Source organism: Equus przewalskii, chromosome 7, assembly GCF_037783145.1.
Source record: "Equus przewalskii isolate Varuska chromosome 7, EquPr2, whole genome shotgun sequence".
Lineage (NCBI taxonomy): Eukaryota > Metazoa > Chordata > Mammalia > Perissodactyla > Equidae > Equus > Equus przewalskii.
The window spans coordinates 94,386,955-94,403,763 of NC_091837.1; the positions used below are offsets into that span (position 1 = coordinate 94,386,955).

At 53.1% G+C, this 16,809-nt stretch overlaps 1 protein-coding gene across 5 annotated transcripts in view; it reads left to right on the plus strand.

Annotated features, from left to right (window-relative positions):
- The window catches only part of CTDP1 (CTD phosphatase subunit 1), an 81,372-nt gene extending 69,889 nt beyond the window's left edge, over positions 1–11,483 (plus strand). For all 5 annotated transcript variants that reach the window (XR_011542136.1, XM_070627927.1, XM_070627928.1 and 2 more), the window contains one exon: positions 10,635–11,483. Coding sequence is in view for 4 of the 5 variants with exons in the window: in XM_070627927.1 (XP_070484028.1) it covers positions 10,635–10,776 (142 nt within the window). In the remaining variant the exon portion in view is untranslated. The remainder of the gene's footprint in view (positions 1–10,634) is intronic.
- The last annotated feature ends 5,326 nt before the right edge of the window (positions 11,484–16,809 follow it).

The following is a 16,809-nucleotide window of genomic DNA, read 5'->3' on the forward strand; positions in this document are numbered from 1 at the left end:
CCAGTCTGAAAGCAAGGGAAAGCAGACAGAAATTAGATTCCACGTGGATGATGAGGAGCGGCAGTGTAGGTGACTGTCCAAACGGTGTAAATTCATAGCTTTCTTTCTTCACTGAACTGATTTTAAAACCGCTGTATAAAATCACACGTATATAATTGTATCGTTGAGTCTCTAACTTGCAGAAATGTAGTATGTTTGCCTGTGACTGCACAGAGGAGGCAGGAGGAATGAGATGTTTCGGACAAAGTGGTAAATGAGAAGGTTAATATAACAATGCTATGAGTACACACTTGTCTTCTCTCTTCCCTTGGCTTCTTTTTAAAAGACATGAAATTATGTAAAGTAGCATTTACAACGTGGGTTTATAACGTGTGGATAGAACACGTGTAACAATAACAGCACAAAAGGGGAGCGGGACCAGAGCTGCATGGGCACGACGTCGCTCTCTTCAGCTGCACTGGGCTCGTGTAAACCTGGCGTCTGTCCTGACGATGCAAGATCTGCACGGTGGGCCCGAGAACAACTGCCATGGAGAGAACTCAGGAAAAATTGTTCACAGATCTACACTGTCACATCAGCATGTGTTCACCTAATGCAAGAGGAAGCAATGCAGGACGGACAGAGGAACAGAACTGCGGGAGGCGGAAGCTGAGGTGAGATAGCGTACGTGAATTCCAGTGTGTCAGCGACGTAAGGGGACCGATTAGATAACCAAAACACGGACGTCGGACTGGAGAAACAGTGCAGCTGTGTGCCTTGTACAAGAGACAGTGAAAATTCAAAGACAGAAGCAGAGTAAAATGGTGAAATGATATCACGCAGACAGCAGCCACAGGACAGCCAGGACGGTTACATGAATGTCAAAGAGAATGAGAGTGTGATTCGAGGAGTGGAGGACACAGCAGTCGCATGTGTTGTGCTCCCTGCATGAGAGAGCACAGCATACACAACCCCAAAGCCGACACCTGGAGGGACGAGTGGGCAGCCTGACAGCCACAGGTGGAGACTTGGGTTCCCTGCCATCAGCCGTGGAAGGAACAGTGAGGAGGTGGAGAAGGAACAACGTGGTCGACAGCTGCACCCACCAGACCTCTGGAGCACACCACCAGGAAGACCGCCAGGCTGGCCCTGGATCCACGTGGAAGCACACAGGACCCAGAATGGCCAAGTCCATCCTGAGGAGCAAAGTCAGGAGTCACACTCCTATTTCAGAGCTTCCTGTCCATCTCGGTCATCGATGGTGTGGCCTGGCGTCAGGACACACAGAGGTCATGGAATCGAATCGCAAGTCCACAGACCCACACGTCTGCAGACAGCAGGCGTTCTCCAGGTAGCAGACCCCCGGGAGGGGAGAGAACTGACTGGGAGGTGGGAGTGTGTGTGGATGGCCTTCCTCTTCCCACGGGGGGTCAGAAAATGCCTTTGGTGTTAGAAATGGTCCTGCAACATGTAAACTTCATGTGTTTTCAGGCTTTTCAAAAACGGTTGCAACAGGGGCTGGCCCCGTGGCCGAGTGGTTAAGTTCGCGCGCTCCGCTGCAGGCGGCCCAGTGTTTCGTTGGTTCGAATCCTGGGCGCGGACATGGCACTGCTCGTCAGACCACGCTGAGGCAGCGTCCCACATGCCACAACTAGATGGACCCACAACGAAGAATATACAACTATGTACTGGGGGGCTTTGGGGAGAAAAAGGAAAAAAATAAAATCTTTAAAAAAAAAAAAAAAAACAGTTGCAACAGTGTGGTCCAAATAACTTTTCTTGGGAAATGTCCCTCACCGCCCCCACGTTGACTCCTAATTGTGCGTCCCTAGACTTGCGTGTCTGGTGCTACCGCCTGCTCAGGTTGCACGAGAACGAATTTCAGAAGGCAGGTTTCCCTGCACACAGTTCGACGCACAGCGCCCTTACCTTGGTTTGTGAAAAGTCGTCTCTTCGTGATATGCACGTGCATCTCTCTTGAAAAAGTAGCAGAGCTTTTCTTTGACCATCATGACTGGACGTGGCAGGAGCCCGCCTCTGCTTCCTCTCTGCTTCCAGACCTGAGACAGCATTCTGTCCACCCAGCAAAGCTCTCTGCATCCCTTGAACTCAGATGCATTCAACCTAGGTGTGCCCCGTTCAGAATTTCAGCAAAAGCTGCTGATTCAATCAGGTATTTTCTCTTTTTTAAATAATTGCCCATTTTTCAGAGTGAGAGACATTGATTTTTTTTCCAGGTGCTTTCATGTCCTAATAATGTTAGGCAGCAATTCTTACCCTGATTCAGTGTTAATGACATGCTGACCTTCCTGCCCCAAAGCCACGGCTCCCACCCAGAGCCAGCCTCTGCAGAGACGCTGTGCGCAGCCTGGTGCCTGGGAGCCCCTCCCGCCAGCCTCGGGCCTTCTTCCCTGAGGGTTTCTGTACCGTCCGGCTCATAGGTCTAGCTCATCAGAGGTGTTGCTTTCTCAGCTCACATTTGAGTCCGACACCCACTGGCCACATGGATGGTCATTCTGCTGCTTCTCTGGGGCCCTTGCTGGTCTAAGGTTCAGGGCCGTCTGCTTTTTCCACAAATGCAGTCACACACGATGTGGGATGATGACTTGGGTGGGAGTTGGCCACCGTCCTTGGTGCCAGGAGTGCTCTGGCCATCTTGGCACAGCCTAACCTGTGTTTTGGGGGCTGGGATCATGGGGCAGGTGGGGGGGCTCCCCTGCAGTTCTCCCCATGCCCACCAGCACAGAGCCTCTGCTGCATCTCCATCCTCCCGAGGAGGAGAACATTGCTGCACTATGTAGGCCCCTGGGTATCTGAGAAATGACCCAGTGTGCTCAGCACTCCACGTTGCTGTTCTAAAAGAATACACGCCTGTCCTTGCACACACATACTCACACTTGAAACGAGTCTCATTAGGTAAAATGGTAACCGTACCACGTGCAATGCTGGTACTGTCTTTTTCTTTCTGCCAAAAAAACCAAGCTGGTTGTAACCAGCAATTTGGAAAATAAATGCTTTATGGATTCTGTTTGATTCTCATTGGTTAGATGCTGGTATAAAATACTAATGTGTATATTTGCCATAGTTAGTAAAATCGTCGTATGTCTTGCTGGATGGCAAACCTCAGGCTCTAGTCCACGTGTGCTGTGACAGCAGTGTGTGCAGAAACTGGCGCATCAAGGGAGAAATCGATGTGTGTATTATGTGTGTTTATATTCGTGTTCTTGCTTTATTCCACCTTGAGTTCAAGATGATTTTCCAAGCTTTAAATTTTCCCCAAATTAAATCTGCTAGCATTTCTCTATGGAGCTGCAGTTGGTGGTAAAAACAAAATCTAAATGTTGCATGTTGTGCTGAGAGGAAATGGAGCTGGTATCGATTACAGGCATTTATTAACCGTGACCTGCAGCCGTCTGTTTCCAATTTTTGAGGTAATTTTTAATTACTAAAATCCAATTGTGTTGTTAGTAAAAATGTCATACTCCCAACATTAGCCGGGAGCCCAGGTTTTGCCCGCTGTTAGTCAAGCTCTTTCTCGCTTTATCACGGAAAGGCTGAGATGGATGGCTCAGCACCAGGCACTGTCACCGAGGGCTGCCGGCCACCCTCTTTCCGTCATCTGGATCCGGTGGCCCCCCCCCACGGGAATGTGGGACTTGGGAATGAGGCACGGCCCCCTCAGAGGAGCCACAGGTTTGTCCTGCCTTGCTCCCTTGTCAAGTCATAGAAACTGGTGTCCCAGAAGACGACCCCCTGTTTCAGGGACTCCTTCCCCTAGTGAAGTGCATGGTCATTCTCTGAGCGTGAGCTGCCGCCTGCATATGCCGCTGGGTGGGGTCTGGCCCAGCCGCGAGGACTTGACTGTTAACTAGAGTCTCACTGAGCCTCTCCTCTCCTCAGTGGGAGTCATGACGCCCACCTAAGGGATTTCTTGTGAAAATTGAAGGAAATAGCGCCCCGTGCAGCTAGCACTGAGAACACAGTGTTGTTAGCATGGTCTGTACAGGGCCGTGTGCAGCAGGTCCTGCCCCCATGTGGGCTACACGTGAGCACCAGGACTGGCCACTTCCACCTCAGACATTCTCCAAAGGCAACTGAAAAGACCTTCAAGAAGGGTTTTATCAGCCCCGCATCCTTGGCATAAGTTGGCCATTTTGGAGGGTGTAACTCAGGGGTCTGTAACTCCTCCTCCACCGCCTTCCCCCGTCCTGCTGAGCTGCTTGTCTTGCCTTCGGGAGTGCCTCATCTTCCTCCTCACCTCCACCTCAGCCAGCGAGCGCGCCCTTCCTCTGCCTGGGGGGCCTGTGCTCTTCCCCTGGTGGCCGCCCTGAGCGTGACCACAGACTCCTTAGGTGTGTTCAGACGGGTGCTGTTCGTTAACTTGGCCGCAGCTTTCTTGTACCCTAAGGTTGTGCCCGAGGTACTCAGGTCTGTTCCTGCAAGGCCTCAGCGTCCACACAACAGCAGCTCCGGCTTTTTCCTGGACTTGGAGGCGTTCCTCACTGACCACAAGAACTATCTGTCTGTCTTTTTTTGCCTTCAAGTTCTCAAACAGAAGAGATGGAAGGAAACCTGAATGGGAGCCAGGCTTTTGTTGAAAAGCAATTTCTCTGTCAGGAAGTGAGAAGTTACTAATGCTTGTTAGTCACTAAGAGCTTGCTGCTGTGGTAGCCGGAAGAAACACTCAAGTTCCTTGACGGGGCTGGCACATCGCAGTTGCTTTAACTGTTAGCAACAGCTGAGAACACCGAGCTCTTCCTGGAGTGAGTAGCTGACAGAGTCAGGAGACACGAGTAGCCATCACATTCCCACCGCACTCTCTGAAGCTGCAAGCCCGGGGCCAGGCTGCAGGCCACGTGGACGCAAGGTTCCCCAGAGACGGGTGCAGCCCATGTTTCCTGAGTTTTCCTAGGTGAGAACCAGGAACCTGAGTTCAGCCACTCAAGAGCACTGATGTGTTTGATAAACCTCTGCCCACTCACAGCACCTGAGCGGCTAGGACGTGCCCCCACGCTGCAGGCCTCAGGGCCTGGGGAGGGCTGGTGGTATGTGTGCAAGTGACCTGCAGTTCTGTTCTGAGAACCTGCTCTTTGCTGCACGTGGATGTGTACACGTGTGTTATCACTGCACACACATGTGACCCACACTTCTGTCCCCACAGCCTGCTCTTTGCTGCACGTGGATGTGTACACGTGTGTTATCACTGCACACGCATGTGACCCACACTTCTGTCCACAGAGCCTGCTCTTTGCTGCACGTGGATGTGCACATGTGTGTGTTATCACTGCACACACCCACATGACCCACAGCTCTCTCCTTAGGAGGCCTGGGAGCTGACTCTTCGCTGGGCAGAGCCCGTGGAACATAGTTTTTATTGGGGTTGCTTGCAGTAGTATGAGCAAGAAAAATACCCTTTCATGTGCCACTTGACATTCTTACATGAAGCATCTTTTTTAGCTCATCCATCTGTGTGTCGTAGAAATACGCCCTTATTTTTGTCACCACCCAACAAAGGGAAAATCACCTAAGTGGTTTCAGATTAATTATGTCACTATCTTTGTTTGTTTTAGAAGCTTTGCTGAGTTATCTGACAGTGGGGGGCTAGGTTCTCAGGGACATGCCTGCTCCAGTTTGGCTTGACCAGGAATTCCAGTCGAGATTTGTGAGAGAGCCTGGCAGACGGGCGCCTGGCACCTGCTGTGCAGCCCACATGCCGCGTCCAGACGCAGCATCAGTGTGCCAGCCGTGGGCGTGCTCTGGCCACCAGCTTGGTCGGTCTGTGGTCCTCCCAGAAGTGGGGCACACGGAGCACACGGCTCCTGCCTTTCCCAGGGGCCCAGACCCTTTGTGCCTTCCCAGCTGGCCCTGCCACCACCCATGCCTCTCTGTCCCCTCCGCCCTTCTTGGTGGCCCTGGAGCTCCAGCATTGGTGCCGTCTATTGTGAGGGCAGGACCAGGCCCCTGGCTTCCTGGTGGTGCAGGCTGCAGGGCCCCTCCCTGAACCAGGTTCATGCACCCGCCCACACAGGCTCCGAAGAGAGGCCCTTCAGGGTGTATTTTCCCTTCTTCTCCCTCCCACTCCAGGGCTGTGCTAGAGCTGGACCCGAAGCCAGGTGGGGCCGCTCCCTCAGCTCAGGCCAGACCAGTGGCCGTCCTCTCCTTGGGGACTTAGCGCTCAGCCCCCAGCCCAAAGGTGATGTCAAGACTCGGAGAGATGGGAAGCAGTCTCTTTGCTCCTGAGTGCTGCTGGGAGGCCACAAGCCAGGGGGTGACAGCGCATGCTGGCTGTTCAGCTCAGGTGCTCTCCAGCAGACGGCAGGTCCAAGCTCACACTTGACTCCATTGTCATGAGATCAGAAGAGGGCGGGACAGCCCTCACCTGAGTGGAGACAGTGCTCTTGCCGTTGACGTGGTCGTTCTCACCCTCTGCAGGAGGCAGTGCTGCCATCCTGGTTTTAGGATGAGGAGGGACGCCCACCTGCAGTTCACAGCCAAGGAGCCTCGTTGGCAAACGGCCTCCTCCCCCTTGGCGGGGCGGGGGGGCAGAGGACTGGGGTCTGGGGAAACATATCGGTGAACTCTCTCATCCTCGTGCCTCTTGATGTTCCTCTGCTTCTGCAAGTCGTGTGATAAAGTAGAATGGTGTTGAAATGGAGAGGTGTCGGTATGCCCAAGGGCAGGCCCAGTCCGCCCACTCGCCCCCCTGGGGTTCTGTAATAACCGTCATTAGCAGTGACGCTTAAGAAAGAGAGCTTCACCTACTCCATCTCAGATGAAAGTAAGTGACTGAAAGTCACATTCCGTCCAGCACATGCCGCAGAGGCGCTCACTCTCACTCCTCTGCTGGGACCTCGCTCCCCTGGGCTGGGGCAGCAGAACTGAAGAGCGGGACACAGCAGTCACCTGTCCGGTCTCAGCTCAGTGCCTCGGCTCGGTGTGGTCAAAGATGCTGCTGGAGGAGCCAGCATGCACATCAGAAGGGACGTTCTCAAGGGGCAGGGCGTTTACTTAGAGCTCCGTAAAAGCGTGTGTTGAGTCATTACTGGGCACCGAAGCACCTGTTAACAATACATTTGAAATCAGCCTGTGTGTCATCCCAACGCTTGCTCTGCGTCCACTGCAGCCCCACCTCCCGCCCGACACCCCCTCTCCAGACCAGAGCTGCTGGGTCAGCCTCTGGGACACAGAGGGGCTGGCTGCATCTGAGGAAGTGTCTATTTTAAGTTTCAGTAGGTGGTGTTAGACTCACTTCCAGAGACCGTCTCAGCGCGTGCTCCAGCTCCTGGGTCCTGGCCCTGTCCCCACGCCCAGCTGGCCTCTCCTTCTGACTTTTGTCCACCTGAGGAGTGAGGTGTGAGAGCTCACCGTGACCTCAGTTTGCGTTTCCCAGTGTCTCGTTCAGTGTTTCTTGTCCATTTTGAATTTATTCTTCTGTCAGTTGCTTCTTTCCAGTTTGGGGGTGTTTCTCCCCATTGGGTACTTATGTCTTACCACTTTGCAGAAGCTCTTTTTGTATTATGGTCTGCGGTTGTGTGTGTCCCAGTCTGTGAGTAGTCTTCCCCATCTTGTGTCTGTCTGTGACTTTGCTATCGTGTCTTTTGCCAAACAAAGACTTTCGTGTCTCTAAATACATCTTTTTTGGGGGTTTCTTCTCTGCTTCAAAATTCAAAAGGGTTCCCTAAACTATGAGTTTATATATATGTATTTCTATGTACATTTCTTAAATTTCCTTTTCAATAAATGGTACTACAACAGTTAGATGTCCAAATGCAAAACAAGTCTCCACACGTACCTCAGAAATTAGCTCAATAGATTATAAACATAAAGCCAAAGCCTTCAAAAGAAAACCTCAGAGCGACCTTTGTGACCTTAAGTTACGCAGTGGGTTTTCCTTTTTGATGCCAACAGTACCATCCATAGGAGAAAAAATAACTGCGATAACTCATGTTCACAATGTAAACGCTCAGGACTGAGCGTGAGAACAAACTGGCGGATGGAAACGGGCGGAAGATCTGAACAGACAGCAGAGAACATCTGTGGGTGGCAGACCAGCGTGGAGAGAAACCACACCGCAGCGGGGCAACGGCTGAGGCTTACAAACGACGCTGATGGTGGCGAGTACTGCCGAGGGCGAGAGCAACTGCCGGGAGCGCTGGTTTGGCCACGTGGGAAGATGGGCCGTCCGGTGGAGGGGGAACCAGCCCAGCCGTGGGGAAGCACCCTGGACTTGTTTTCCTCGGCAGGTGTCGGGTGGGGGCTGCTGCAGGCTCGGCTTCACACACAGGGCAGCCGCCGTCACACTTCGGTTCCTTTGTCTGTGTGCGTCCACACTGCTCGAGGCTCCCGCATTCCTTAGCCTTGCGAAGGCATAAAGCTGAGAACAGGCCCCCTGGAGCCACGTGGGGACCTCTCGAAGCAGGTGACCCTTGAAGCGAGACCGACCCCCAGGAGCGACATCCAGGAGGGAGAGCCAGGACGCCCCCCGGACTCAAGAGTTGTTTGCCTGGGAGAGCACCCAGCCGAGCACAGCACCCCAGGGAGCAGAGCCCTCCCCGTGGGTCCAAATCCCACCTCCGTGTGCCCCCGGGAGGTCGGCTGAGGAAGAGGAGGCCTTGCAGACGGGGAGACACTGCAGCAGTGGCTCGCGTGGCTGGACACTGTGGCTGTGTGAGTGTGTCCTTGGTGGTCGTGGTGATTTCCGTGAAAGTCCCTGTGCTCAGAAACCCCTTTACGCCATTTTTCTAGAGGGGAAATTAAACAATGCTTCTGTCGTTTTTACTTGTATGTTTCCCAGAGATGTCATAATCAAGCACTCCGTAAATCTTGATTTTCAGGCACTAATGTGAGAAATCCCACTTTTCATATCAATTTGGAGCCCAACCTCTCACTTTTCTACAACAATTAAAACAAATCCTCTTCCTTAGTAGACTATTCACTCCCGCTGACGTGAAGTGATGTGTTCGTTTACACTGTGGGCTGGAGGACACAGCACTTTACAGAGGCGCTCCGTGGTCCCAGGCCCCGGCCTGTGGATGGAAGGTGGCTCTTGTCATAGGGCTAAAGCGTGTGGCTGTCCTAACACCAGCGTTGGTGGCTTCAGGTTATCGGTGTGCTCTCGTGTGTGAGCTTATGCTGTGTGTTTGTTACGTACACATTACACACACATGCTGAATATACATTACACATAGTTGTGTTACGTGTCTGTCGCATGTGCAGTTATACACATTACGTTACCTAGTGTATATACATGTATGTTACATGCGTGTATGTGTGTTTGCTGTATTGTTTGTTTGTTAGCCAAAATAATGTTCAGAGTACTCACGTGCGATGCACCGTCGCAGCACGTCCTCTCCAGGAGACTCTTCCAGAGAGGGACGTACGGCCGGAACTGCCCGGCTGCCCTTATGGCCCGTGATCGGCATCCTCTTTCAGGGCCATGGCTGTTTCCTAGCACAGTGGGACCTTTCAAGTGCAAGGGCCCTGGGGAGGGGGCGGGTGTGCTGCCTTGGCTGATCGGCATCTCTGCTTGGAGATGTCATTGGCATGTTCCGGTCCGGCCTGCAGATACTGTCCCTGGAACTGAGTAGCCCCCCTGGCTGGGAATAAAGCCTGATAGCATCTGCTGGAGGTCGGTATGCTGTGTTCGTCTTAGCTGACCACTTTTCAGAGTAATTGGTGCTGGTGCTGCCCGAGAAAGAGGTTCTGAGAGTGGTCCACACGGCCCTGTGTGATCACCCAGCGGTGCCTTCATCCACGTGTCTGCCGAGCACGTGAGCCAGACGCCCCGTCCTCAGTGGGGCTTCTGACTGTCTGTTCGTATTTGGTTCTTCTTTATGCTGATGAGAACCACTGGCATATGAGCTTTGGGCAGAAAGATGCCCCAGCTCTTCAGATGCTGGCAGAATGGGCGCGGAGCACGTGCTGCACACAGGGGCTGCTGCTGGGTGGCGGAGACTCCTCGTTAGAAAGTAAGGCAGCTTCCGCATGGCTCAGAACAAACGAGTCCCTTCCTGGTCCGTTGACGGGCATTCTTGTGTCACCCGACAAGTAGCGTCCACTCTCCGTCTGCAGTCACCCGTGCCCCGCTGGGCAGTGTGAGGCCTGCAGCCCAGGGTCACTCGAGGCCCCACTCAGACGTGAGCTCCTACGAGGAGCTGCCAGCCTCACACGGCTTGGGTGGCCTCACAGTCTGTCTCCTGGCAGCTGTCCTCGCGAGCCAGTTTGCTCCAGCTCCAGCCAAGGCCCAAGAGCTCGCAGCATGCCGCTGGGCGTCCTGCTCTCTGCCTCCTGCTTTCGTGAAGTCCTCTGGTAGTACAGGTGTTTCGTCAGCTGCCAGAGACAGTCCCTTTGTTGTGGCGATTTCATGGTTTTCTAGAGTGTAACTGGCTGACAGGGTGATTTTTTCAGCAGCATTGGTGGACGTCTGTCCCACCCTCATCTCCTCGGTCCTTTGAAATGTGGATCGTGGCAGTGAAGGGAACAGGGAACATGTGTGCCGTGGTCCTGGGTCTGGTGGCCTCCCGCGTATCCTTGACCACAGAACCCTACTTTGTTCTGACGTTGAAACTGGAAGCGTGCAGACGCAGGTCAGCAGATGCCGGGGATGTGCTCGTGTGATGCCGTGAGTGTCCCCAGTAAGCGTTCTTTTCTTCCAGGGGCCACAAGAGGAAGCTGAATGAAGGGGATGCTGCCAGCGAGTCCAGCGGGGAGTCCAGCTGCGAGGACGAGGAGGGGAGCAGCTCAGAGGCAGACGAGATGGCCGCTGCGCTCGAGGCAGAACTCAGCGACCTCATGTGACCTGCGGGCCGCGGGGTGGACGCGTGAACCTCTTCTGTCCCTTCCCCGTGCCGGCCCATAGACGGGGTTTCCTTTTCTCCAGAAAGATGTGTATATTTTGCAGAGCTCCACATACAAAACACAATATTTTGCAGAAATAGGTGTTTTAAAGTTTTAGTACAGGAAGGTCTACTTTTTTAAGTGACAGTTTCACGGGGAAGTGGTGTGCCACGCAGAGACCCTTGTCGAGCTCAGCAGAGCCGCACAGCAAGACTGGAGTTGTGGTTTATTGTCATGTAGGACGGGGTTTTGGGGGGGCGGAAGTGTGTTTTTCCCTTTAAATACCACAGCCTGTTATTTGGGGTGAAGACTTTGGGGATCCGACAAGGTGTAGAGGAGGGTGTGGCATCTTGTCATGATTTTTCACAGCCAAAGCCGTCAGAACGTCAAAGGCTTTAGATGGGGCAGAGCGTGTGCACGCACAGAACCCTGAGAATAGCGCGGGCCTGGGCAGCCTCAGGGCCGAGGAGCACGTGGTGCACTTCCGAGCGGGCCATGACAGCCGGGTTCTGGACCGCCTCCCCTCCCCTGGGCGTCGCGATAAGGAGTGCTGCCTTCCCTGAGCAGCCTTCTCCTCTGAGAGATCTGATGTAAAGTTTTGTATATCTATTTCATATTTGACCCACCACACAGATTTTTCTTTCATTTAATAAAAGTCCCTTTTGTAAGCTCTCTTCTCTGGTGTGTTGTGGCAACAAGCAGGCCCTGCCTGCGTCCCTCCTCAGGGCCCAGCCGTGCCCTGGGCTTGGGGTGACGAGCCACCCTGAGCATGTCCCCGCCGTGGAGCTTGCAGGACACAAGGCACCTGTCGGGAGATCCCCAGGCGTTACAGGGACTCGGGAGTTTAAGCAGAAGCCCAGGTGAGCTGACGTGCTCTCTTAAGCCATTCCAGGGCTGCTGGTCTTCTCGTTACTGGGGGACAGTTTTCAGAAGTTTGCACCAAAGCATCAAGAATGCAAAGGATCTGTTATTTCTGATTATTAGATTTATGAAAATTAGATCTAAGGCATCTAGGGGAACTCTGCGGCAGCTCTGATTGTGGGAACTCATTGCCACAAGTTGTAGAAGAGGATCCGTCACATACGATGCATCACCCCAATGACTCGGTCACGCATTGTCCCCGTGGCTGGGGTCACAGATCTGACCTACAGGCCCTGTGTGCTCATGCAGCCCCAGTAAGACTTGACCCAGAGCGTGACAGCCTCTGTTTTCAAGTCTGTTGTCCTGAGTCCTCTGGGCACTAGCCCTGGTCCCTGGCGCCCAGGGGTGGGTAACGGTGGTGAGTTCACCTTCACACCTCTGTTGAGACAGCCCCTTAGCATCTTTCCTGCGTGAGCCTTGCTAAGCCTTGGGCTGTGGGTGGGGGAAATCCAGAGTTCAGGTGGTGTCTGTGACACTGCGGTCAATGCCTCAGTTCTGTCCTATGGAGAAGGAACGCCAGAACTGGGACTCAGGGTCAGTGGTGTTATGTAAACAGTGGTCTGAGGCATTGATTGAAGACTTCCTTGTTGAATTGCTGTGAGAATTAAAAGGCATACCCTCTACTTCAACTCTAGATCAGCACAGCAAACCTTTCTCTGTTTTCTCTTTCTTTCTTTTTTTTCTTTCTCTTCTGTTTTATTAAAAGTGAAGTGTTAGGCTGAGGCTATGCACTATTCATACTCTCTTCAGTAACGTGCTACAGTGACACAGCTCCAGTGGGCTTATCTTCCTGTATTAACTCACTTGTCTGAGAGGTCGTAGATGGACCTTCAGATGCAGCCAGGTGTTCACCGGATGCTCAGGCGTCACTGGGAGCCTGAATCCTCCTCCCGCGGTTTGGCCCGTCTCCTGCTGTCTGCACTCTCGGTAGGCCTTCTGCTCATCAAGGCGTGATGTACACATTCCATGCACACTCCTGATGATGTAGACAGGGTGGGGGTTGTGGTGGAGGTGTCAGCCTGCACACGGGGACAGGTGTGGGCATTCAGAGGTCTAAGAATCAGGGCACAGTCCTTGCCTGGTTCTCCTCTCCAAGGTAAATGTCTGTAGATACGTTGATTTGCCAGTCGCCAATGGCAATAATCAAGATTTCCAGCCAAAGTCTTTCCTATGGAACAGTAAAGGGGAAAACCCTCCTTTGGATGGGTCTGTATTAGCACAGAAATGGAGACAACAGGATTGTGAATCTGAATAATCTCAAGATTTCTTCTTTCAACACAAAACAGTCTCTTCGGCTGGTATTTCTGAAAAGGGTTCATATTAATGGAATCCCTTCTTGCAGTGTTACTCTCTCAATAAAAAGTGTGTGTCTGGGATCTAACCTGCTGGGAGCTGCGGTCCTCTGCTGGTCGGTGGCTGTCACGTCTGTAAGATACTGCCGCTCACGCGCGCTCCGCCTTCCCCGTCTGGCACGTGTGGCAGGTGGGGCTCCACCCTGTGGGTCGCTGTCCTCTATTCCTGTCCCACCTGCCCCTGTTGCCCGGCAGGGTGGTGACAGAAGCCGTCTCCCTCTCAGCCTGCAGCCTCACGGGCTGGCAGGTGGGACTGTCCCTGGCGGGCTTGGCCCCTTCCTGTGGGGTCCCTGGAGGAAGACGGATAAGGAGACTCCTCGGTGTCCCAAGGGCTCGATCAAGGCACAGCAGAGTGACGGCAGTAGAATTTGAAGAAAAGACCAACTCCAGGACCCGGTCTCACGGTGAAGGAAGGACAAGGCCTCGGAAGGACCGGAGGCCGGCCCGGGGGGCCACCATCTGCCGAGGGACCCTGCTTTCCAACACCACCCTGGGAGCGGCTCCTGACTCGAGCAGACGAAGTCATGAGGACCTGAGCAGGAAGACAAGTAGGTTTACAGATTGACACCACGAAGAAAGGAAAGTCTCCCACAATTTGGTCGATAGGGACACAAAACAGGCCAGGAGTGGTGACAAGGTGCGGGAGGGAGGGAGCCGGACAAGGACTGACTCAGCAACACCCTGGGAAGCCCCGATATCTCATCGTCTCCTCGGTGGGGCTTCCTTTGCAGGACCGGGCCTCTCTCCTGCCACAGCATGTCCACGGTGTGTCCCAGCGCAGACGTCAGGCCTCGGACATGGCCTGGGCCACCTGGCGGCTCTGGCGCTTCAGACAGGGGTGACAGCTTGGCTCTCGACGGCATCCGCTCTGACTTCACGGGAGCTTAGATTCTACTCTAGGGCTCTTAAACCTAGAGCAACAATACAGATGAGGGCAGCTGGGGCAGCCTGGGGATTGGGCCCGCCACCGCACAGCCACCACAGGGGCTCCTGCCAGGCCCCGGGCCCTGCTGCCCATCTGCCTCATCCTCTGCCTCCTCATCTGGCCACTGGTGTTTTTGTCCATGTTAACAATGCCTTTGTGCCCCAAATGAACAAAAAAAACGCCTTTTAACCCAGAGGACTCCCCCTGCCCCCACCTCCTCTTGAACGTGAGGGACAGAGCAGCCGTGAGGGGAGCCAGAGGGGTGGTGGAGGCAGCGGCCCTCCCCTGCCCTCTCCTCGATTAAAGCGCACTCATCTGGGGTGGGTCCTGACATCAGAGCAAACCACAGGGTTGCTAAAAATTAGGCGTTTCCAGAGCCAGGGCCCGTGCAGTGGGAGAGCCGGCTGGGGCCCCAGCACATCCTGGAGCCCTCCCTCCACAGAGATGGTCACAGCACCCTCAGGAGAGGCTGCCCGGGGTGGGGGGGACCCTCAGCCCTGACGCCAGTGCACACAAGTGTTTGCTGTGCGCGCCCGTCACGGGAAATACGACACTGAGTGGCACAAATTGAAGAAATTTTAATAGGAAACTTGAATTTGCTTTCCTAAACTTTTAAATATCAAGCTTTACGCTTAAAAGGGCTATAAGGCAATTCGTGACTAAGAGCTTGGTGGCGCAGTGGTTAAGTTGGGTGCTCTGCTTTAGTGGCCCGGGGCTCACAGGTTCAGATCCCAGCGCGAATCTAGCACTGTTCATCAACCATGGTGTGATGGTGAGCCACACACAAAATAGAGGAAGATTGGCCCAGAAGTTAGGTCAGTGACCATCTTCCTCACCAAAAAAAAAAAAGAATTTGGAGAGAACGCCTTAGGTCTACAAGAAATCTTTGCACAGGTAGATAGTAAATTTTAGGCCATTTATTGATAAACATTCAAAAATCTATAATAATGGAAATTTAATGGAGTTTGCCTTTCTTCCTTGAAAGTTGGAATGTTGACATTTTGGGTAAATATGAGGATCTCATGTCCTCTGAGTTTTTCACGTTGAGTTTTCAAACAACCACGAAGCTCTGACGTAGGGTGAACCTGCTGTTAGTGCAGACGCCCTGCAGGGTGCCCACGTGCATGGCCGGCCGCGTCCTACCTGATCTGCAGCTGCTCTGCCACAGGAGCCTGCAGTCAGGCCTGCGGGCTGCTGAGATGTCCAGGCGAGGACCCCACACGCCTGAGCTGTACCCCCCGGACCTCCATCCAGGGGTCTCTGGCCTGGGGTTCTGGAGGACATTCACACTGAAGCACCTGCCAGCACCCACGTGTGCACCAGGAGGACCAGCATCATGGAAGGTGAACTGTGGTCAGTAAAGCTGTTGTTTAAGCCAGCCGTCCAGCACTTCACTGCCGTGTGCCGCCTGTGCATGCGTGTGCATGGGCAAACGTGTACGTACACACTCATGTTCAGGGGTGCAGGTGGGTTTTAAATAAAGCTTTTCAATTTTGAAAGTCCCACCCAGGTAGAGACCTTCCAAGTACAGAAGGAGATGGAAGGAGACTTTCTCGTTGCCATGCAGGATGGCCATCGCACCCAGCACGCGCTGCACCATCCCGCAGTCATTCGTCTGTTAAAAGTTAATCTAATGGTGACCTTTTAACATACAGGGATCAAATATGAAGGAGAGAAGGGCTACGATCCTGCCACCAAGTCTAACCACAGGAACGTCTCAGTATGTCGTTTTGCTCTTTTATGCATATTGTATTTACAGACCCTTTTTTGGAGCAGTTTTAGGTTCACAGGAATACTGAGCATACAGTGCAGAGACTTCCCATGTACCCCCAGCTCCCCGACACAGCCTCCCCATTTCAACATCCCCACCAGAAGGGGCATGTGATGCGCCTACGTGGACACAACGTCGTCACCCGCAGTCCGTGGTTTGCACCAGGGGTCACTCTGAGTGTTGTGCCTTCTGGGTTTGCACAAATGTATGGTGACATTATCCATCATTCTAGTGTTGCACAGAGCCGTTTCGATGCCCTGGAAATCCTCTGTGCTCCCCTACTCACCTCCCTCCCCACTCCCCCCAGCAACCAATGATCTTTTCACTGTCTCCATAGTTCTGTCTTTTCCAGAGCCTCACAGGGTTGGGATCACACAGTGTGTAGCCCACTCGGTGTGTGGCTTCTTGCACTTAATAATGTGCGTTTAAGGTGCCTTTCTCTTTTCATCATCAATCTCCAACATGCAAAATCCAGGCTGTTGGAAACTCCTGAAGATGAACAACCTAGTTTCTTCAAAAGATAATTTGCAAGAAAAAAAGATGGAGGGGAAGCTATTGATGAAAGAAGCCCATCAGCCCGCCCCAGCGTGTGGGCTTGTCCGGATCCTGGTTCAGACAAGCTGGTCGTGCACACAACAGGACACAACGGAATTTTAGACATTGAGTAGACAGTTGACACTGAAGTATTCGCTTATTTTAGGTGAAGCTGTGCTTTTTTGAGTCCCTGTTTTTAGGGAACGTCCTGAAATATTTATGGACGAGATGATGTGGTGTCTGGGGTTTGCATCAGAATCATGCAAGGCGAGGGGGGTGGGCTGAGGTATCGGTGAGGACAGTCAGCCGCGACTTTTCACTAGTAAAGCTGGAGTTCTGCCGACTTTCGTATGTTTGAAATGCTCCATAATAAAAAGTGAGAACCCAGTGAGTACACTCGTTCAGCCTGAGTTGTAAAGATGCACAGAACGGGCCGGTTCTTTGTAATAAAAGGATGGCTATGTGAGTTCCCAGGCCCCGGCGGGAGGGGA